We start from the raw sequence: 25,197 nt of genomic DNA, 5'->3' as shown, positions 1-25,197 counted from the left end.
ACACGTGGCTCATCAAAGTCCACACCATTTTTTCCCTTAGGTTGTGGGATTGAGGCTGCCTGCTTTTGGCTCTGAGGGTTAAAACCTCCCTCTAGAATTGTGGTGGGCGGTTCCAATGTGCCCTTGTTTGGCCCCAATTTTGTGAAATTAGGAAAATATCGCCCCAGTATTACATCATATGGCATGGAGGGTACAACGCCAACCTGATAATCAAGAGACCCTGCATCTGTCTGAATATGTACTAATGCGGTGGGGTATTGGCGTGTGTCACCATGTATACATGTAATACTGACACCCTGATCTTTATCCAATTTTTGGGTCTGCACCACATTTTCGGCAACCAGTGTAATCATGCTTCCGGAATCGAGCAAAGCTGTCACCTCTCTCCCATCAACCTTCACAGTACACATATGTTCATGATTGGGATTTTTTCTCTCAGAAACAGCAGTTACAACAGGACAGGAATACAAGACAGTGTCTGCTTCATTCTCATTACCCATATTGCATTGCATGGGCTCTTCTTTAAGAGGACAGTGTGCAGCAATATGTCCAACTTTGTTACAATTATAACAAATAGTAGGTCGGGGCCATGACCCTCTATACACCGGCCCTTTACTGTCAACTTTTGCCAGTGTCCTTGTTTCTACCCCCAAGTCTCGTACTGTCTTTACAGCGCTCCGCTGTTCATCTTCCCCCAAGTTCCTAGGAACAGACTTACCCTGTCCGCTGGTTCGCCAGGGCCTGGGGAACGTATGTCTGTCATCCTGCCACTGCTCACCGGACTCTGCTGTGTAATATCGCTCAACCAGACCGACCAGGTTGTCAGCAGAAAGAGCTTCATTCTGCCCGACCCAGCGACGAACATCCCTGGGCAGACATCGCTGGTAGTGGTCTAGGACGACGGCCTCAACGATCTCAGCTGATGAGTGGGCCTCAGGCTGTAGCCATTTTCGAGCCAAATGGATGAGGTCAAACATCTGGGTTCTGGGGGGTTGTCCGGGTTGATAGGACCATTTATGGAACCGGTGAGCCCTCACTGCATTGGTCACTCCAAGCCGCAACATTATTTCTGTTTTCAGTTTGTCATAATTTTTTTGAGTCTTCGACCTCCAGATCGAAGTAGGCTTTCTGGGCATCTCCGGCAAGATAAGGTGCGATGAACCCTGCCCATTGTTCTTTTGGCCACCCTTCTCTCTCAGCCGTTCTCTCAAACGTGGTGAGATACGCCTCTACGTCATCCTGCGGAGTCATCTTTTGCAGATAGTGGTTTGTGCGTATCTGTTGTGCTACAGGCTGGGGTTTTGGTCCAATCCTGGAGGCGAGCTCCTGGATGCTTGTTTTCAACTCTTTAGCTACTTTTTCTTGCTCCTCCCGCAGCAACTGGTTTGTGGTGTGCTGGATCTGTAGCGCCTCCTGATGCATCCGCATGGCATCTTGATGCGCCGTCTGCTGGACCCTGGTTGCCTCCTGCTGGGCTGTAACAGCTTGCATCAGTGCCTGTACAACTGCCTCCATTTTGCTTTCACAGAGTCTCAGTTGCTCTTTTCAATTTTGTATTTGTGTTGTCAAATGTAGTAGAATTGCCCGCATTCTCCACCAAATGTGACAAAGTTAGTCCTTCTTTGCGTACTTTGTTCACAAGTATGAGCGGGGACAACACAATAGACACAACAAGTGTAAGTTTATTTTAAACAGGATGTTACCTGCGTGTTTATTTTCAAGGGAAGTCCAATAATCAGAGTTGTAATGTTAATCCAGAGTGTGCCAACAATCAGGTAGTCATCCAAAATAGGGTCAAGAAAGCCAACAGGGTTATCCAAACAGTCCAGGGTCATACACAATATTGCAATCCAGAAATCAATAGAACACACAGAAATCTTCTCAACACACAGCACCAAACTCCTTCTACTCCCCTCTCACTATGGTGCTGTCAGTTTGCTCCTTTTATAGGGCTGGTCATTACCCTTGATCACCTGCAGGTGTGCTGACATACCTTAATTACCTGGTAAGGATCCTGGGTAGTGTAGTTTGTGGTGGGCGACCATTTTGGAAACTGTAGTCCTATTGGGACCTCCATTTTGTGAACGGACAAAGTCCTAACAAAATCTCTGCCCTCACATATCTCCCATTCAGGACCATGCCCTGAGGTTTATCACAATATATATATATATATATATATATATATATATATATATATTTTCAGTTATTAAACTAAAAGTTCCAGGCTTTTGAAGTCTGTCATTAAAACATAAAGTAATAACAAGCGCTTTATAATTGTACCTAATTACAGCTAAATCTTATTGTGTTCAATTATATACAATATCAATAATAACTAACACGGTGTCAAGAAGTGTCAAAGGTTAGTCATTATAGAAACAAACACACGTGTATGCGTTATCTGCTGTATCTCCTGTTCTTACTTACAGTATTATTACTGCCTATTTTGTTGAACATAACTTTAAAAAAAATGCATGTCAAACTTCAAACTCACACTAAAACACCACAAGTGAAGTTGAAACACATGTGGTATGTGTTTTCTGCAATGGTACTGCATACATGCACATCCAAAAAGAGACCTGTCATGAAGGTATTTTGCATACAGTCAGTGAATGCAGGTTTGTGTCCTTGATGTATCTTCTCAGGGGAACTCTTTAGGATTGTTACACCTCCCCATGCTACAGTGTCCCCTACTGGCCTGGTGCCAGGTGAGTTCAGGTTTGCTGGGCTGGTACTGTAGTTTGCCAAGATCTACTGCAGAGTTCATTGGTAAAAGAGGCCATTGGCTTGGCAGTGGGAATGGAGGTCAACCCCCTTCAGTTCTCTTGAGCTGTTGTAGAGAGTTGAGCGGTGATTTGAAAGAACATAATTGGACTGAATAAAAGAAAATGGGTTACTAAACAAAACATTTGATTTAAACCAAGACCAAGCGGACTCACTTTGTCATCATATGTGTCAATTTAAGTTATATGTAAGTTGTGATCATTATTCATATGAACAGCCCATAACAAAATACAATGATTTACCAGGTAAGCTAATCATTACAGTATCTAAGATCAGGTTGCCGAAAACACAAAATATTGATGTGCTCTTTCAAGGATGTATTGGAAAGGTCACTACATGAATTGGTATCCCATCAACCTTGTTGACCAATACCGATCATAAAGATAACTGTGTCAAATACATTTGTGCATTTTCAACATATGCATGCATTTAATAATAGCTTTTTAAACTGCTTACAGAAAAGAAACTTCATCAAATTGGATGACATCTCCATAGAGCAAAAGCAGAAATGTAAATGTTTTATTTTTCTTATTTATTGTGCAGAACATTAATATCTAATATCATACCACAAACTCTAATTTGTATCTTTAAGGCTGTAGTTAATGATCTGCATCAGCTGTATTTTTAGATGTGTAATGTCTTTCACCAACTGTATGATGAATATCTGTGTCTTCCTTGTGTTACTTAAAAATGCTTTATAGCTCCTGCTCTAAGATTTGTCACTTTACTAATGTATCTTTGCAAAGACTCAATGGTTTCATAGTGTAGCCTCAATGATTTTTCTATCCCTTAAAATATATCTGGGTAAATGAAGCCTAATGCGCCATTTCCAAGTGCTGTGTCATTCCTCTAGGGCTGATTTCATTTTCCTTCTTAGAAGACTAGATAAGTGTGTTTTAATGAGTGGAAATACTTAAATTCAGGTACTTCAGAGTACATGGTATTCAACTGTATAAATATCATGACTTCAAATGGAAGGTTGGCTAATAAAGGAAGTCATTTTTTAATATGCCGTCTTGTAACATACAGTATGTGCTTAAAAATAAATACTGAATTTTGCCCATCCAAGGGGTGATAGGACAAACTAATTAAAGACAAGGTAGGTCTTTTCAGAAAACTGAATATTTTCAGAATAGCTCATTCCTAGGGTTCACATTAACTGCAAGAAGAGTAATCCACAATTGAATCATTCCTGATTAGGATACTGCCTTTATGGGAACAAAAATGTAATTGCAAAGCAATTGCCAAGTGAACTGCAATTTGGTCTTAAGACATAGTTCCTATAGAGGAGGGTAAGCATATATTTCCAGATATTTATATATTTTCACAAAGCAATATTTGCTTGTTTAATGTTTTACAAAAGACAAGTCTCCTAAAGTATAACCCAGTTTAGTGAACCAACTCTAACATGTTCTGTGTCATAGGGCTGCATTGATTCCATTAAAATCCTTTAGCTTGGGACAGTAAATCATTATTATTTCTTAGCTGACGCCCTTATCCAGGGCGACTTACAATTGTTACAAGATATCACATTATTTTTACATACAATTACCCATTTATACAGTTGGGTTTTTTTTTTTTACTGGAGCAATCTAGGTAAAGTACCTTGCTCAAGGGTACAGCAGCAGTGTACCCACCGGGGATTGAACCCACGACCCTCCGGTCAAGAGTCCAGAGCCCTAACCACTACTCCACACTGCTGCACTAGCACACTAGCAAGGATGCCTTTGGGGCATGATGTTGTTTCAGGAGAGAGAGAGAGAGAGAGAGAGAGAGAGAGAGAGAGAGAGAGAGAGAGAGAGAGAGAGAGAGAGAGAGAGAGAGAGAGAGAGAGAGAGAGAGAGAGAGAGAGAGAGAGAGAGAGAGAGAGAGAGAGATTTAAAACTACCAAAACCCCCTAGACACCCCCATTACCATTGATGGGATCAGAGAACACATTTCCAAATTAAAACCTAGAAAAGCAAGTGGCCCCAATTAGATCATCAATAAGATGCTGAAGCACAGCAACTCTGACCTGCAGGAAGCTCTGCTGAGGCTGTTTAACATTGTCCTGCTCTTTGGACACTTTCCTAAGCAGTGGGGAGATGGGCTCATCACCCCCATCTATAAGAGTGGAGACACTTTCAATCCTCTAACACGTACACAACACCAACAAAGGCAAGATATTAACCTGCTTTATTGATTTCAAGAAAACATTTGATTCTATTTGGCACCCTGGACTGTACCTCTAACTGCTAGTCAGGGATTGGTGGAAAAGTGTATGACACAATTCAATCTATGTACTCAGCAATACAATGTAAGGTAAAGATTAATGACAAGCAGACAGGTCCCTTTAGGCATGAGAGAGGAGTGAAACAGGGCTGTACCTGAACCCCACTCTATTCAACATTTATATCAATGATCTGCCCAGTCCTGTCCCTCAGTCACACTGGGGAGAAGTTCCTGCTGTACGCAGATGTCCTGGTCCTCCTGTCCCCCACACAGGAGGGTCTGCAAGACAACCTGACATTAAATAGAAATAGACCACAGCCTCTCATACAGCTACCTTGGCCTCACATTAAGCGCACCAGGAGGTTACAATCTGGCAATCAAAACACTAAAAGAGAAAGCTCTCAGAGCATACTACAGTATAACTCAGGTTGTTTGACAGCATAATTCAGTCAATCCTGCTTTATGGGAGTGAAGTCTCGGGTACAACCATGAGTGCAGATTACTCAAAGTGGGATAAAACCCCCACAGAAATCATACACGTTCTGTTCTGTAAAGAGGTCCTGCACACATACAGAGAATCCCCCAACTACGGCTGCAGAGCAGAGCTGGGGAGAGCCCCTCTGCTAATCCCTAAACAGAAAAGAATAATTCAGTTCTGGTTCCACCTAAAACAAAGTCTCAGGTACTGCACTTAAACAATCTTTGTACTCATACATGGCATCCCGCTCCTCAAAAACTGGCATGAATATCCAAGAGAACCCTGGCACTGAGTCCATCAGACATAAGGCACTGAAAAAAACACTAAGCTCTGCCCTGGTAGAAAACTGGAAAGAACAGATTAAACACCAGAACAAACTCCACCTGTACAGTTCTTTCAACATAGAATACACCCTGGCAAAGTACCATTATCATCAAGAACCCCAAAAACAAACACCTATTAACTAAATACAGAATCAGTGACCACAAATTGGCTATTGAAATGGGCAGGCATAGAGCACAGTGGAGACCCAGAGAGGAGTGATTATATACCCAATGCCACAGTGGAGAGATTGAGACCCACTTCATCCTCCACTGTGAGATGTAAGGGGGGGCTGAGAGAGATACTGCCTCAAGCAAGCAGACAGAATAGAGGGCTTTCTGCTCCAGAACCAAGAGGAGAAACTGCAGGTCTTGCTGGAGGAGAAGAGAGAGGGACCAGTAATAGCTGCAGAGTTTGTAGCATCCTGCCACAATGCCAGCGATACATAGTAGATGAACCTGACACAAATATAATTGTTTATTTCGTGTCTGTTATTTTGTGTTAATGCATTGTATCTTTGGCAATACTTGTTGAACTTGTCATTTTTCTTGTCATTGATCTATTTTTCTAAGACCTTATATTTAGCATCTTCCATACAGTAGTTACTTTTATGAAATAACATATTGCACCAACCTTTCCAGATATGCATGATTTGCTGCTTGAAATAGGTTGCAAGCACATGCTGCTCTATATAATTCACAAGACTTACAGCACTAATCTCACAATAATCATATTTTATTTCATAGTGGTGTTGTAGCTTCTTCTGAACTAATGTGTTTGTATTATTTTATTTCTGTAGACAGGACCCCTCTGAACTGTCTGGAACTATCCAAAGGTAAGCACATCCTTCTTCTAACACTGATGTGTAAAATAAGGCTGAGATAATGTTCTTGCTTTTCTTTCAATTTAGGTCTTGATACCAAGAATCCAATGTATATGTTACGGCCAATGACGTCAATGACCGGGCATTGTTGTCAGAGGCAAAAAGCAGCGGCCAATGACAGCATCGGCCGGTCATTCACATCATTGTCCGATTTTATCGGTCAATGTAGTCATAAAGATCTAAATAACAAATTGACTGGGCAATTACGACATTACCCAGTACTAGGTGGTCAATGTTGAAACAATCATAAATACAACTACTAAAATATACTAGCGGTAAAACAAAATAAATAAAAAGGTAAGCAACCCCTGTATATTTTAGAATACTTTGTTGCTTTATTCAACAAAATGTATTCAATATTTAAAAGAACCAATCATACAGATTTAAATTAACAACAATGCATACGCCATTTTAGAAACTAATGACTATCAATTTATAACAAACAGCTCTATAAATCAAATACATTCTCAACTATTATTTCTAAATAAGAGAAGAACAGAGAGATACAATATACATCTCACTGAAAATAGAAGAACTGCTTAATAGCAAATATGAAACGGGAAAATGTATCAAACTCAAAAGATTTATTTACACAATATTTGCAAATGCTCAGAATGAAAAGAACAAGAAAAGTAAAAACATGCTTTGAAACACAAAACCAGTAAACCGGTAATAACAGATTACTAGCAGATGAGTCAATTGGAAAATAATAATAATAATAATAATAATAATAATAATAATAATATAAATAATAATAATAATATTCCTGAAAATCTAAATGCTGTATAAATCAGTCATTGTTGAAATATCCCGAAAAATACCCAGTCCCCCAGTGGGGGGGGGGGGGGGGGGGGGAGAAACAACAATGCAAAAAGAAAAATCTCGGTCTAACTGGTAATCCAAATCGAGAAGGATGATTCTTCAGAGATAATATTCTTGCTGATCACAGTTTAGGAATGAAGATCCAACAGCAGGGCAAGGTGTACACAGTAATAACACAGCTGCATTGTAGTTTTGTGGTTGTTATTTATAGCTTTTTTGTATTTTTCCATGAACTATACTGACTGAACTTCAATGGATTACAAACTTTACAAGCATGACTTAGGACGTCTTTTTTTAAAGGGATACACGCCTAATAGAAAACCAAACAACTGGCTCATTTTTTTTTCTGCGTACCTTTTTCTTAAAAAAAAATAGTGTTGCCTGGCCAGGCTTAATGCTGCTAAAAATAAGAGACAGCAGGTGGAACGCTTATTGTCCCACGTTATGAAGTATTTGCTACAGATTGGCATAGTTACACACATTGCCCAAGATTCACTGGGAATTGTTGATAATGGCTGGTTAATGTCCGAAGTACTCTACATTTATGTTAAGAAAACAACATCGCCCAAAATGAGCGGCTATTGATGTCAATGACGGGCGCTGTTGTCAGAGCCCAAGAGCAACGGCCAATGACAGCATTTGTCCGATTTTCGGTCTTTGGTTGTAACATATATATGGAGTATGCTGATTCTCCAGTCTTTCACAGCAGAGTATATCTGAACAACATTTGGAAAAAAACAGGCTCTACCTTAGAACAGATCTGGTGTGAATCTTCAGTAACTATAAGAATGATAGCTCTTAGGTATTCTCAAGTTCACAATGACCGAATTGAATTATGCCTATTTCTTAATTTATGTAGAATGAGACTAAGGGGTTTAAATCAAAAGATTAGTACTCTATATCTTCTAACAAGACATTAACCAAAATAGCTACATAGGACAGTGCTTCCAAAACTGTTCTAAGATGGAGACCACCTTGCTTTTCCCACAGACCATGTTCAGTCATAACAGACTGAAGATTCCATGACAGCATATTACTACTGTTCTTTAAACCCATATAGTTTCTGAATAAATTGTCAAAAGATAAAAAATACACTTTGATCTAGGCCATTTTCCTTTTTATTTTAACTATTGAATTTTGCACAGCAAAAGAGCCTTCAAGGTTTGTAATTGATTTACAAATGGGACCTAGCTGAGACAACAACATTATAGCACTACAATTGTTAAATTCTCAATAAGGATACCACAGCAAATGTGTTTAAAGAACAGCTTTCAGTAGCACAGAGTTGGAATTGCCTAACTTGTCTCTCTTAGTGTCATTGAAAAATGTTTTAGTCAATAAAAGTAATGCATTTCCCTTTAGTGGCAGTTCAAAAATGATATAACTGACACCCTTGATTACAACTTGAAAACAACTTGCAGAATTACAATCATTACACTTTTTCCTCTTACAAAATTACATTCAGTATCAGTATCTAAATACTGTAGGTTATGTATGGATGACATAATAATATAAAGGCTTCAAGCTTTGATATGTACTATATTACATTAATGTAAAACTTTAAGTAAAACAGATAGTATCATATAATTATAACAAATGCATACTGCATTCAATATATGTTGATCAGTATTGGAATGATAAGACTAATGCTATAACTGTACCTTAATATTACGCTTCCATGTGTTTAGGGGATCAATAAAAATCTATATGACTTACTTTTATAAATCTATTTATGAATGTGTGACCTACAAAAAGCTTTTCTCTGGTCATGAAGTCTATTATTAATATTTAAATGGAACATGATAAAGAAATTACATAAATGATCTGTGGAGTTCCTTCCACTCCATTTTGGCTGCAGTACAAATGTCTATCAAGGGTGAGTCTAATCAGTCATTTACACTCATTTGGAGGTACTTATAACATTGTTTCTGACGTAGCATGCTAGAATATAAATAATGTCATACAACAGATCAAATGCACTGAGTGCTGAAGAAAGGAATAAACATGTGTACATTTGTGTACAGCAAACACATATTTAGTTATTTGTTAATCAAATACATTATTCGGAAGGATGAACTTTTCATAGTATCCCTAAGGTTTAGGTATTACTGGCGTCTTTCCAATACAGCTTTTAGGACGTCTCCAAAGTGACATTGTTCTGACAAACAAAAATCGCTCAAAGCTAACATGCAAATTAAGCCACACCCTGAAAGTTATGCCGATCACTGGCACTAAAGCAGACGGAAAAGGACGGGGTAAGTCACCAAAATCGCATTACAGGACAAAGGCAGTTTGCACCGTGTTTTTTCGTCACAATCAGGGTCAATCGTTGTTTGCTATTGCATTAGAGGTTTGCCCCATTGTCAGTTGTATTATAGTTGCCTAATATTAAAGGGGAACCCAAAAACCCATACATATGTTCACAATAAACTATCCTTTGATATCATAGAAATACGATATGATGTGTCTTTTTTCAATTTCCAATTTAAAAACTAGGTAATTTAGCGATTAAGTGTGGATTTTCTTGAACCTTTTTTTTATTTCTGCGATCTCTTACTGTGACGTCACGACGTGAACGAATCCAACATTTACTACTATTCACATTGCAGACAGCGATACAATCCGTGATTTACTTTTAACTTGTAGTTTGGTTTTTGCCATGTGGAGCGTTATCAGTATTTTTTATTAGATTTTTTTTCTGTGTTGGGTTCCCCTTTAATGCTTAATTTTACAGTAAACTATTTTTCTTCCTTTTTCTAAAGATGTGGTAGAAAAAGTCAATAACCCACAGACATTTTGGTTTTTAGAAAAGTGGATTTGGTCAATAAAATGACACAAGGCTAGGTTATCTAAAAAAAAACAAATTCCCAGAACACTCTTCATTTGTCTATGCTATATTACCAGTGCTGGAAATGGGGCGGTACTCACTGGTACGGAGTAACGCCACTTCTCAATTTCAAATATTTGAGCCCCGCCACTTCTGAATTTAAAACATTTGAGTAGCACTTTGGCGCTTATCACTGACTATCTGCCCATTTTCTTTTCCACACTATAGGCTGAATTTATGTGACTTTCTATTTGTTACTTTGTTGTCCCAGCAGCACCTGCAGTTTTACGTCACAGCAGAGCATAGACTGCAACTCCCAGAGTGCATTACAAAACACCTGCAACTCCCAGAGTGCATTATAAAACACCTGCAACTCCCAGAGTGCATTACAAAACAACTGCAACTTCCAGAGTGTATTGCAAAACAGAGCGGGGGAATTTATTTTGAATGGTCCAGGCCAAGTCGCAATTAGATGAGATGAGTTGGACGGAGAGAGGAAAATAGAGACAGCTGGACAGGATGCCTGAGAGAGCTGGGCAGGGAGACAGAGATAGAGGTGGAAAGGAAGACAGAGAGAGAGCTGGACAGGGAGACAGAGTCAGACACTTTTTTTTCACTATATATTACATATTGCATATTTCAAATGCATGGCCTTGAAATAATTAGAGTTATCAGGAGCTCAGACACACAGAACTTTATACAAGTGTTTTTTCAATTCTTGTCAACAATTCACTTTTTATTCCCAGCTGCATGAATCATCTATTTGAAACATATTCATAACTCATTCCTAACTGGAAAATTCAGCGTTTGCATTTCGTGACTTTTTAAAACATTTACATTAGTTTGTGGATTGGCACGGTGGAAGAATTGGTTGTTAATTATAACCATTTATAGTTATTATGTTCTCACAGAGAAAACAACTTATAATTACTGACCTAGCACCATTGAACCAGTGAATAGTATTCATTAGTGCTCAAAATTCCCAATTGTTCCCAATGCTGTATTCAAAAATGATCGACAATTATAATTATAATGAGACCTGAAGATGTTCAAGGATGTTGTAGTTACTATATATATCTTTTTTTTTTAATTTCTTATTTTTTTATTATTACATTTATTTCATTGATGGTTGGTATTTAAATAATAAAACCATGTCACTATTCGATTATACTCAACATTTATTTTGTAACCTAAATATAATTTTTGTGTTTTTTATGGCCAGTGTGGACATTTAAATTATTTTATAAGATACTTCATGTTGCCAGCTTCTGGGCAGACTCATGACTGTATTTGCAGCCTTCTGCTGCTGCAGACTATAAACTAGTATTAGTATTACACTGCTATCACTGGCTTCTTCCACTGGCAGTCAGACATTTGAAAGATAACAGGCTGAATCTCTCTGTATCTGTTTTATCTGTTGGTTGTTGTTTGGTTTGTCAAGAGAGAGTGTACTTAATCATGTCTATGTGTACTCAATTGTGTAGCCTCAATTGCTTTTGGATGGATAAAGGACAGCCAATCAGAGGGCAAGATTTTTGCCAGCTGTAGCTGAATTCTTAATGCTCACCAGTTAAACTGCAATATCTACAAACTCATATTGGAATTCAAAATATTATATTACAGTCTCTTGGGTTTCTTTAAATTGGAAAGTAGTATATTTCCTGATTATAATAATTCGCCCACTAGCCTTCTGCTGTTGTCCTATATGGCACCCATTTCTGTATTTTAATATTATATTACAGATGTGACAATGTATGTGTACGTTTTCGTTCCAGCAGCTTCCTTTTGTAGTTAAATTATTTCAATAAATATGTTTACCTTGAAATCTAAGCAATAAATAACACTTGGGTACATTATGACTATAGTGAAGGATTGTGGGACAAGACCACGGGTCGAGATAATGTACATACCCAAGTATTTATAACTTTCAGGTTAAACCACAAGAGCCTTTTAATAAAAGACATTGCCAACGTGTTGGCTATATAATATATCATGACCATGGGGGATAAGTAGTCACAACACAAGATTTTCATGTAGTTTAAATATATATATATATATATATATATATATATATATATATATATATATATATATATATATATAAGAATGGCATAATTTAGCTCAACACATGAATTAAAGATTTAAAAAAATAGATAAAAATGGCCTGTGATAAAGCAAAATAAAACTCAAAACAATCCGATATTCCAGTGTTTATTTCCCAGACAACTCAATAAAAACCACTGGGACATTATAAAATTGAAAATAGCAAATCTCCCAAGTGATTTAAAACTGAAAGTGAATGCAAGATTCAAATATATATTGACAGTGCTCTTTGCCTGTGGCACACATGCACCCCAATGGCAAATTGATTTTCTTTGGAGTCTTGTGGGAAAACAAGCACAATGACAATTTCCATAATGCTTGGCAACATTAATAGTTGGAGGGGATGCTGGAACCAATATGTAAATACGCAAGGAATATATATATATATATATATATATATATATATATATATATATATATATATATATATATATGAACATATTCAAAATTAGCATTTACACCAGTACTTTATTGATACAGTTTTGAAGTAAAGAATTTTTAAAAATCTATAATTTTTCATTCAATTAGCATTCCATAAGTGGATTTTGTTTGTTTCTTGCAAGTTCTGTAACATTTGCACTTTTTTTTGCTTCTTTAAACAAAACATATTTAATTAATAAAATAAATAAACCCTGCAAATGATTTGTGCTGGGTTAAATGCTTTGTGAATGTGGCCTATATATTTAAGTGCAATCAGTTAGGCAGACATTAAACGAAATTAACATGCCACCTTCCTTTCGAAAAACTGGTAGTTTTTAGGGGGTGGGGGATTTGCACCATTTTTTAGATTACTTTTTAATAACTAAGAAGTCTGTCAGTCAGTAGCCAGATCCCTGATAAGAAATCTGACTAAATCAGCTATGCAAGATTGTTGGCCTATTGTCTACTTTAGGGTCATAGGTTATTGATTTTCACCACTTCCAGTCCACTGTTTCGGTCAAATTTCCATTCCTAGAAGGGATTTTACTTTATAAAAAATGAAAAGGCACTATTAATAAAATAGGTAATTGGAATGAAGCCTCAGATGTTCCCAAGCTTCAACCAACAATTGCAGACATAAAGACTTTAGATAGGCATTGGCTGTCTGAATTGATTTCTGTACCTGATTGTGGCTTTTGCTGGTGATTTTCTGAAGATTGACATCACAGAGTATGCCACTGTTAAAATGCTCCTTTTCTTGGGCCATTGTGAATACATACCATAGAAGTGACATTGTTTTTTTTTCTCTTCTTCTTCACTGAGCCAGATTAACTGTGAAGCTTGATAGAATAGAGTCTAATTTATATGACTCATCTGTGAAATAAATTACTCCTGTCATCACGATATAATCAATTTGAGAAAATAGAAGTATGTGATTGGGTTAGTCAGGTGTCAGATGTTGACTATTTAGAGTCTTACAAAAAGTATTCTGCATAATTGGATTATAGATTTCGTTTATATTATCAGATCCCCTTTTTCTCCTCTTCTCCACTGATGCAAATGGGAAAACTTCCACTTACACATACAGTAGTTGCATGACCTGGAGTGCCATTTCTATTACCGGTTTAAAGAGCTGGTATCATATCCATATATGTTATAACAATACCTGTAAGATCTATTGGACCATGTTGTGCTGTTTCCTATCTTCCCGGATCACTTGAAATACCTTTTGGCATTTATAAACTGCTTTGGGCAACTATGATCTATTCCTAAGATTGGTTGTATGATTAAATGTTTGGCAGAATGTGATTTTTGGTGTAGATTTCAAATGTTAGCTGCTGAGTTAAGCAGCATATTTTATTATAATTTTAAGAAAGCCCTGTAGAGATCTAAAATTATTTTTAGAAAAGCAAAAAAAAAAAAAAGTTGTTGGAAATTCTTTAAAGCTGAGGTTGTGGTTTGTACATTTGGCACTTGATCTAATCCTGATATTATTACTAGAAGCGAGTCACACTTTGAGGTTATTACAGTATCCCTGGTTAGGGATGCCCTGACCATTATATCAGGTGCTATTATCTCAGGTGAACCTTCATTTTCTGAACATGGGATATTAATTAGGAACAGATATTAGAAAATGTAAAAAAGGTAAACGTGACACAGATTTAAATCCACTATGAAGCATAAAAGTAATACAATGACATCAGCATTGTTTAACATTCTACAGTGCTGTCGATATAAAAATATTCATTATCTCAGGAATTAACACCCTCGAGGTATAATCAATAGTACATACTGAACTCCACATGAAATCTCTTCTGATAAACTCATTGACATGCTTGTCACTTTATGCTTAAAACTGAGAAATATAGAGATTTATATGCTCATAATATAGTATGTGCAGCATAAAAAAATATATAATTTAATGTGCAGATAAAACGAAGAATAAAACTCAAATGCTGGATTTGTATTATGTTACTTTGCAAAATACATTGTACTATTCTAAAACAATAGTGTATAGTCATATTAGTATATAGTATATAGTATATATTAATATGGTAAATAATTAACTGCACATATGTTTGAACTTTTTGGGGCATTGCATAAAAAATAGTGGAGAAATAATATAAATGTACACCCGACTATACATAATAAGGCTGTATCTACAATGGTTTTAGTGTATGTTATTTGTTATACAGTGCCTAATGCTTTTATACTGTAATAACAACAAAGCATATTTTGAATGCACTGTTGCTTTTTTGTTTAACCACGAATGGGAATTACGGTTTACTAAAAACAAACATATACTCTGTTTACAACAGGAAAAAAAGGGAGACTGGAATGCTGTTGTCATACCATTGTAAGACAATAATATTTTCGATTTAGCTGCATTCCTAAGAGGGTTAACAAACTTGTCAGTGTCATGCAGGTTCATGTCATTGTATTTTAATTAAGATGGTGCTATGCTAAAATGGGAAAGTCTAATGAAAGTTACAGTTTAAAATACATTTGAGACTTATGGTATAATAAATATAAAAAAACACCATTAACAATATAGCAAAGCAAAAAAGTGTAGCAGCTCTTAAAAAAACATATTAGCTTATTATAATGATTCAGTTGAGTGGCGCTATGTGTGTATGTACTGTATTTTTAGCACATATAGTTTTTTTGTAAATCAATTTTGTCTTTGGGGCAGGTCTCCCACTCACTAGTGAAGTCTTCTTCAAAGTCTATTGCTTTTTAAGTATTCTGCCCCCATTCTGTAAATGGTAATGTTGTAGGTTGTAGCCCACTCCGCAGTACATGGTTCAAATCCTGTCTCTCCTTCTTTTTCTTTTATTTATACATATAATTTCAACAGAGGCAATTTTTAACATGGTACGATTAATGAGAACAAATATGCTTTTTATATCATTTAAAATATAAAATTTAAGCTTGCATTGCCAGTGTTAAATAATTTAATTTATTGAAACACATAAAAAATCCCCAAAATATGAATCTGGGCATTTACATTTCAAGACAATGGCTGATTTCTGTTTATACAATATCTGGCAACATCGTACTGATAATTTGTAAGCATTCTCATATTATGAACAATAAAGGCAAACTAGATCAGCACATCATTTCCTTAAAGTTGTTCAATGGAAGCCTATTCTTTGTAATAGCAAGGAGCAGTGATTCCTTAAATAAAGTAGGTATTTATTAAATCACCCTATCAAGTGCTATAAAACCTTTTGAAAATCGTGTGCCTGAACTTTTGAGATAATTCTGGGATTTTGAAGTGAGATTTATTTGTTATATGAAATGTGTCAAGTGAATGGTACAATATATTGTCTATCAAGTCGAAACAGCCAGGAACCCCCTTCTGGTTGTACCATTTGTTATTACGCACTTAATACAAAAATAAAATAAGTGCAATACATTTAATATATTTATACATTTAGCACTAACAAGTGTTTTAAGTTATGGATGGATGTTGCCTAAAAAGCACCACAACCCATTGTTCATCAGCCAGAGACTTCCTCCTGATGAAGGTGTTTTACTCCCCTTTGTAGACCTGTTTATTCATTATTGCAGCTTATTATTAACATTGGACACACAGTTTCCCATGAGGTGCTGTAAGGTATCAATTACTGCAACCTTCCACGGTGAACTGTTCTCTTTTATGTCAGCATACCATTGAGGGATACTTTGTGATAATTGGTTTATTAGCTTTACTGTATGCCTTTTTTCAATGTTCAATTTTTATGTCTGTTTGTATTAAACAAAGCAATGAAAAAGAGGAAGGCTTTTGCCAAAGATTTATTTAGAAAACCCCAGCTGTGTTGTTTTATAAGCCTACTAAGGCTAACATTATTGCTACATAGAACACAAGGCCCCAGGGAGGGAATTGACCCATGTAGGCAGAAATAATTTGCTGTTCTACCTTGTACAGTAAGACCTAGCTACTCTTAGAATGACCGTATGAATAATTCAACGAGTGACTAAAATACTCCAATATAATTACCTAGTTTGAAAAAGAATAAGTGGGTGTTTATTCTGTGTGAGGGAAGATGAAGTCCTTTGTGGTTAACATGCAAGTACAAAAACATCCTCATAACTTCTTGTTTCATTGTATATTTTTCCTTACTTGTCTATTATTTTTGAAAGATCAACATCTGCAAAACATTTGATTTGAACATTTAAAGATTTTGATGGTGAGACAGACATTCTATGTTAGATGTCTTTCACACAGAAAATGTGTATCAAAAGGCAAACCAAATCCCAGATAGAGCAGATATTTATCTGTGAAACCTGTAGGTGTACAAAAGGAGCGATTTCATTAAGCTGCAACAGCACAGTAAACGAAGGGTATACATCATTTGATGTTGTTTTTAAATAGGGAATAGACTATTCTCACTTGAGTCACTCATAATATAACTAGCATCTCCTCTGTGGACTGCAAGGCTACTCCCCCGGAACGAGATGTGAGCTGCTGATGAACCCATATGGACAGGAGAGCCATCCTTGTCAGAAGTTTTCTTTTAATCCCACAGCAGGAATATCTTCCCTCCAGTTCTATATAAAAAGGAGTGATTTCCTAACAGATGATTTACTCTTGGAAAGAAAAAAAAAGATTAATGTTTCTGCCACAACCCAGCAGGTTGATGGGAAAGGTTGGTTCAAATGCAGGCCTCGTCTGCTTTTTTAGCCACACTGTTTCTCAAGTGCACGGAGCAGTGTGTTTTTAATCAAATGTGAAATATTGCCTTGGCGGCTCAAATGGATTAGCCCCCTCTGTAAGTAAGTCTGTCTCCTCTACTCAACATAGTAGCAATTTCTGTAGCATTTCACACTTCAGGTTGTCGTTTTTAACTTCATCATTTTAATGGATCCTTGGAGTTCGTATCGCCGAAACGTGGTAATTGTTAAATCAGCTCTGTTTCCCCTTTTGCGTGGATGAAGCTTACAAAATATTAGGTATTTTTGACAAGAAAACAGTTTGAATTATGATTTCAAGCCAAATCTCTTGAAAAAAAGTCATAGTATTTTATGCCAAACATGTTATGCCAGTACATATCACTGGCTCAGGAAAGAACATTGAACTACACAATTCCCAAACAATGAAGAAACATCTTAAGTTGATGTTTTGATATAAAAAAAAGAAGTGCCTGTATCTCCAAACTAAAATGTTTGTTATTTACAATAGCCTTGCTCTCAGCCAGAGATACAGTGCTGCATGTTAGGGGTGTAACCAGTCACTTTTACTTCTTGTATTTGCAGGGACAGATGTTGCTTACATCACTGAAGCGCAGTCATTGTCAAATTGAATTTCCCCATTGGAACCTATTAGCAGCAACTGCACTTAGAATTTCACTGAGAGTGTAGTACTCAGAATGTCAATGACAAAGCATTCTAAACATGTAAACCACAACATCTTCTATAAAAGATAGAATGATTAGATTTCATGATTTCTAATACAATATATTTATAAGTGTATGTCTACCTGTAATCAAGACCTGCACTCACTTTGCTCGCGGGCCTGAAACAGTAAAGCGTGTGCGAGAAATACACTCTCAACTTGTATTAGAGGTAGCCACTGAACACATACAGAAAAACTTTTAAGTTCGCACTGCTAGGATGGCAGGAGATCAAGTGTCAGACAAAAACAAAGATAACCCTATACAGGGAAGATTAAAATACAAGTTTGTGAGAATTTTGGTTTTTATCAAAATGAAAAAAGAAACAAGATTGATACATATATCACATGCGATTTATAAAATATGCCGCAAAGAAATAAACTCTGCTGGAAATGCAAATAATCTTTCCACCCACTTGAAAAGGTGCCAAGACATTAATGCAGATTGCAAATCTGCCACTCGAACAGAAACACGGGTGTGCCATCAGACAGAGTGTTCAGTTCAACAGGTGTTATAAGAAGTGCTCTAAAGGCCAGACACATTGGCCAGTTAATGTTTTTGAAGAAAGTGAATAATGCATGTCTTATAATTGAGGCTTATGTGAGGTTGAGTGACAGGCTGACTGGGGTAAGGAGACTCAGAGTCAGGATGTGCAGGGAAAAGCGCTACGGCACGTATTTATTAAATAAAACAAACAAAATAAACAGTTTAAACAAAAACAGATCTCGCACACACAGGATCAGAGATCTACCCTCTCCAGAATCCTAACACCAACTAAACCTGTGCTCTCAGTGCTCCCTTATATACACACACCTGTGCAGCAATTTACACCCAATTAATCAATTAAACCCTCCACCACATTCTCACATGTTTTTAAAGTGCTGGTGAATTAACCCTTTAATTACCCACCACCACTACAAAACACACAATACACAGGCCAGTACCCTCATTCTGCCACATTCCACCCCCCTTATGTGCTTAGCACATACAGGCCCTCAACGGCCCCCCCCCCCCCCCCATTCCACCAGATTTGGGAGGGAGGGTGGGAGGAAATGTTGGGGACCAGCCGACCCCTGTCAAACACCAGACGGGCAGGGCCAGTCCTCCCCCCTTGTGCACCCTGCCGACTGGAGTCCGCTAGCCCCAACACTCCCCAGCACTCCTTCACCTCCATGGGGCTTTTGTAAGGGGGTGCCCGTTTAACCCCTGTGACTACCCCTGGGCTTCTGTAAAGGGGCGCCCGTTTAACCCCCGTGGTGACCCCTGGGCTTATGTAAGGGGGTGCCCGTTTAACCCCCGGTCTACCCCATAAACCCAATGTCTTTATTGTCCCTTCTCGGGTCCCTCCTGGATACCCGTCAGCTGGCCCAGGCAGGTTGGCCGCCCCTAGCGGCATAGGCACTGGATTGGGTCCCTCCGCCGGCACTGGAATTACTGGCGCTGACGCTGGATCCTCCTGAACCACTGGCGCTGGACCCTCCGGAACCACTGGCGCTGGACCCTCCGGAACCACTGGCGCTGGACCCTCCGGAACTACTGGCACTGGACCCTCCGGAACTACTGGCACTGGACCCTCCGGTGGAGCAGCAGACAGCACGGCAACCTCGGGCGTGGCCAACAGTGCAGGAACCTCCGGCCAGGGTGGCAGCGGCCAGAGTTCCTCTTCCCTGTTGGCAACAGGAGGTAGAGCCCGCTCCAGCTCCTCTGATGGCGGAAGCGGGAACAGCAGCTCGTCTCCCTCTGGTGGCGGAGGCGGGAACAGCAGCTTGTCTCCCTCTGGTGGCGGAGGCGGGAACAGCAGCTCGTCTCCCACTGGTGGCGGAGGCGGGAACAGCTCCTGCTGCTCTGTTCCTAGCGGTGGTGGAGACAGAGACAGCTCCTGCTGCTCTGCTCCTAGCGGTGGTGGAGACAGAGGCAGCTCCTGCTGCTCTGCTCTTAGCGGTGGTGGAGACAGAGGCAGCTCCTTTTAAACCCGGGATAATTCTGGTTGCTCTTTGCATTCTTTCTAGAGCAGCAATATCCTTTTTGTAACGAGGTGACCAGAACTGAACACAATATTCTAGGTGAGGTCTTACTAATGCATTGTAAAGTTTTAACATTACTTCCCTTGATTTAAATTCAACACTTCTCACAATATATCCGAGCATCTGGTTGGCCTTTTTTATAGCTTCCCCATTGTCTAGATGAAGACATTTCTGAGTCAACATAAACTCCTAGGTCTTTTTCATAGTTCCCTTCTTCAATTTCAGTATCTCCCATATGATATTTATAATGCACATTTTTATTGCCTGCATGCAATACTTTACACTTTTCTCTATTAAATTTCATTTGCCATGTGTCTGCCCAGTTCTGAATGCTGTCTAGATCATTTTGAATGACCTTTGCTGCTGCAACAGTGTTTGCCACTCCTCCTATTTTTGTGTCGTCTGCAAATTTAACGAGTTTGCTTACTATACCAGAATCTAAATCATTAATGTAGATTAGGAATAGCAGAGGACCAAATACTGATCCCTGTGGTACACCACTGGTTACCTCGCTCCATTTTGAGGTTTCTCCTCTAATCAGTACTTTCTGTTTTCTACATGTTAACCACTCCCTAATCCATGTGCATGCATTTCCTTGACTCCCTACTGCGTTCAGTTTGAGAATTAATCTTTTATGCAGGACTTTGTCAAAAGCTTTCTGGAAATCTAAATAAACCATGTCGTATGCTTTGCAATTATCCATTTTTAATGTTGCATCCTCAAAAAAGTCAAGTAGGTTAGTTAGACACGATCTCCCTTTCCTAAAACCATGCTGACTGTCTCCCAGGATATTGTTACCATATAGGTAATTTTCCATTTTGGATCTTATTATAGTTTCCATAAGTTTACATATAATAGAAGTCAGGCTTATTGGTCTGTAGTTACCTGGTTCGGTTATGTCTCCCTTTTTGTGGATCGGTATTACGTTTGCTGTTTTCCAGTCTGTCGGTACAACCCCTGTGTCAAGAGACTGTTGCATGATCTTGGTTAGCGGTTTGTAAATAACTTCTTTCATTTCTTTGAGTACTATTGGGAGGATCTCATCCGGTCCAGGGGATTTGTTTATTTTAAGAGCTCCTAGTCCCTTTAACACTTCTGCCTCTGTTACGCTAAAGTTATTTAAAATTGGATAGGAACAGGTCAACATGTGGGGCATGTTGTCCGTGTCTTCCTTTGTAAAAACCTATGAAAAGTAATCATTTAATTGTTTTTCCTTTTTACATTACTACTTTAAAACAAAGCAAATACAACTTATGAAATTATTGTGCAAGCTGACAATAACAAAGACAAACAATTGTTCGTTATATATGTGTTGAGGTATGTATCATATCGTTGTGAACCCAAAGATGAGCACCATGTGGCAGGGGGAGAGGCCTGCCGTTGTACATGTATGTATATTTGGCGGTGGTTTATATATAAAATATATTGTGTTTTATTTTGTATCATTTAAAAGGATTTCTAAAACAGTGTGCCCGATTGAAACTCAGTGTGCAGCAGGTGACCAGATGTGAATTGAACAATTGACAATCAATTGGGCAGCAGTGTGGAGTAGTAGTTAGGGCTCTGGACTCTTGAACGGAGAGTCGTGGGTTTAAACCCAGGTTGGGGACACTGCTGCTGTACCTTTGAGCAAGGTACTTTACCTAGATTGCTCCAGTAAAAACCCAACTGTATAAATGTGTAATTTTATGTAAAAATAATGTGTAAAAAATAATGTAAGTGTATGTAAAAATAATGTGATATCTTGTAACAATTGTAAGTCACCCTGGATAAGGGCGTCTGCTAAGAGTTTATTTAATTTATGCTTGTGTAGCCTTCCTGTTGCAGGACCCTCCTGTATAGCAGAGGTAGCGCACAACCACTGCATGGTCACCTTTTGTTTTCTTAGTAGTTTTTGCACAGTGTTTTGTTTTGCATTTTGTATATTTATGTACTGCATTGTATATATCAGGGGTGGGTAATCTTGGTCCTGGAGGGCCGGTGTCCCTCCTGGTTTTTGTTCCAGCTGTACCCTAAATTACTTAATTGGACCAATTAAGTGCTTAGTAGAAGCTTAATTGGTCCAATTAATTAATTTAGGGTACAGTTGGAACAAAAACCAGGAGGGACACCAGCCCTCCGGGACCAGGATTGGACACCCCTGGTATACCATTGCTGGTACCCTAAGGGCAGCCACCAACACTACAACTGCAACAACTGCTTGTAAATAATAAAACCTGGACGCCTGAGCGGCATTTGCAAGTTCAAACCCTCTGCGTCTCTTGTTGTTTTCTCAGCGGATACCCACACGTGACACAACACCGCTACACACCCCTACTGTATTTACTACAAAAAGTATATATAATGCTGTTCGTATTTTACAAATGGATATTTCCCCAAGGATGATTCCATTGTAAAATGTCACACCAGTATTACAATCACCCAGTATATATTCTATTAAAAAATCTTTATTCTGTTGTATGTGCAGCACCTGCTTTTAGTTGCTCCCTGTTATACTTCATCTTCTTGACATTTTCTACCTCTTTACAATCTGTAGGGCAGATGTATCACTATCATGATCTAATCCATAAAAAAGATAACTTGCCATTATATATACTGCATAGATGTCAGCAAGTGCATCATATTTTAATGAAAAGTATTCACTGTGTATCTGTCTATTCCACTCTCCTGAGATCTGCATGCTGTTTTATTTTTTAGTTGTGTCTGTTTCCTCTCCATCTGCCCCCAAGTAGCATACACTGGTTCCCATGGCATTTTAGCTCAAGGGATTTACCTACTCAATAGATGAGAGGAGCTTCCAGTCTGCCTTAGATTACTGATTTCAGATTTACAGTTTGGCAGTGAGAATTCAGGCTAGAGAACACTCAAAGCTCACATGTCCAACATATGAACTAAACCAGAGATCTGTGCTGAGGACAATTGATTGCTGCTTCCAAATCTATTCAGGACTTGTGAAATATAAAAATCTGTGTGGTTAATTATTTCCATCAAATATATTTATTTTTTGACCATAGGTTGTTCTGAATAAACACTTTCTTTAGGATAACTGTGCTTAATAAGCTATTGGTGTAAGAGAGAAAATCTCTCTGTTACAACACTTGACAAAATGGCCATTGGCTTTAGGCTGTGAGACACCACTTAATAAAAAGTGACAAGGGTTCATTTTCCTATGAAGATAGCTGCATATTGAATATTCCATATATCTTTACAGATAACATTGCAATAGACCAATAAACGCCAAAGCATTATCCTTAGCAGTACTGCTGCTATTAGTTGCAGTAATGATGCATTTCCTGATGTCTTGTGCATGGATTAAAATAAGGTATTCATGAACCTAGGGCCTCAACCCTTTTTACAAGCTCTCAATGTAATTATTTGATCTGGTAGAGGCAATGCCTTGTATATGATTAACAGAAAATCTCATGATCTTGAAAGCTGAAAAAAGAAAACTAGATTAATACTTCTGGACATGTGACATACTGCAGTGGTGTGAGTGACAGGGAGCAATTAGTCTGATGCTTCTGTGAAACAGGTGGGAAAAGGAGTTATCAGGTTGAAAGGAAACAACACCTAAAACCCTTGAAGGCTTGTATCTTTTTGCTGAGTCCCTTTATGCCCAGAACAGACAAATGCATTTCTGAATTAAATTAATAGGAACAATTAAAATAGATGGGGATTCATTAAAAGACAATTATAATTAGGACAATAAATACAGAGTCTCACAAGGTAGATGTGTCTGAAAGTCTTGTGGTAACAGTACCACAACATTGTGCCTTGTAAGTGCAGGTTGCTGAAATGATGCATATACAGGCTATACTATGAATTTTCCTGATGTGATCAATAAGTAAAATATGTTCTTTATACCCTGTGCTGATTGCAAATTATCTTAAAAAAAAGGTATTCATATTTTGATATGCTTCTTCAGCAAAAGAAACAACGGGAAGACATTTCTAGGATGTGACTTGCATTTACAATGGGTAGTACAGAATATATAGAGAGAATACAGTACAGGCAAACAGTTCAATAATGTTTGTGGGGGAGTTGAGTTTTAGAGCAAATACACTAGAGAGAAAAGTCTTCAATCCCTCTTTTATTGATAGGAACCCAAGCACAGCCTAATGCATGCAGGCAGATGAAATAATGTACCCATATACCATGGTCTCCCAAAAGCAGGAGCTAAAGAATTTACTTGTTTGGTGAGCTTGCTTCTTTTCTGTCTGTGATCTCATTTAGAAGTAAGGAATACAAAAGGAATTTCTCAATGAAGAAAACTGGGTTGTGTGCGTCCTTGATCTATTAAAACAACACACATGAGATTCAATACTAAACAATCAATCTGAAAATGAATAACAAAGGGGCATATTTTTGTGTGTTCATATTCTTTTATAAGCCACTGTCTTTCACAATAACTGGAAAAACCCACTTCACCATGAATCATCTTAAGAAGGATGTAATACACTGTGGTTTGATACTGTTTACTTGTTTTTATTATTTTATGCTTTTATGCTAGGGTACTTATTTTGACTTTAACAGGTTAATTGTAGTTTGCCAGCTCTCAGTGATGACCAGTGAACAGTGGAGTACAAAGCTTTAGGGGTTACCATGACAACAATTGTACATCAGATATTTCCTTCCCTTGTGTCGCCAATGGGCATTGACCTTTCCCTGTCAAACCATGTTAGAGACTTTGTGATCGACCATGGACTTTGTAAAAATGGAGCCTTAGTCTAGGTCATTTCATTAATCAGTAAACATTTAATAATACAGAAAGATGTGGAACTACTTGACAGCATATTGGTATTATTATTTATTTCTTAGCAGACACCCTTATCCAGGGCGACTTACAATTGTTACAAGATATCACATTATTATTTTACATACAATTACACATTTATACAGTTGGGTTTTTACTGGAGCAATCTAGGTAAAGT

At 37.9% G+C, this 25,197-nt stretch overlaps 1 protein-coding gene across 1 annotated transcript in view; it reads left to right on the top strand.

Moving 5' to 3' along the window:
- The window catches only part of LOC117415851 (CUGBP Elav-like family member 2), a 151,444-nt gene that overhangs the window by 22,086 nt on the left and 104,161 nt on the right, over window positions 1–25,197 (top strand). Inside the window, 1 exon segment of the mRNA XM_059027286.1 lies at window positions 6,591–6,626. Coding sequence (XP_058883269.1) covers window positions 6,591–6,626 — 36 coding nt within the window.

This window comes from Acipenser ruthenus, chromosome 7 (genome assembly GCF_902713425.1).
Source record: "Acipenser ruthenus chromosome 7, fAciRut3.2 maternal haplotype, whole genome shotgun sequence".
NCBI lineage: Eukaryota > Metazoa > Chordata > Actinopteri > Acipenseriformes > Acipenseridae > Acipenser > Acipenser ruthenus.
This window is presented reverse-complemented; position numbering and strand designations above follow the sequence as displayed.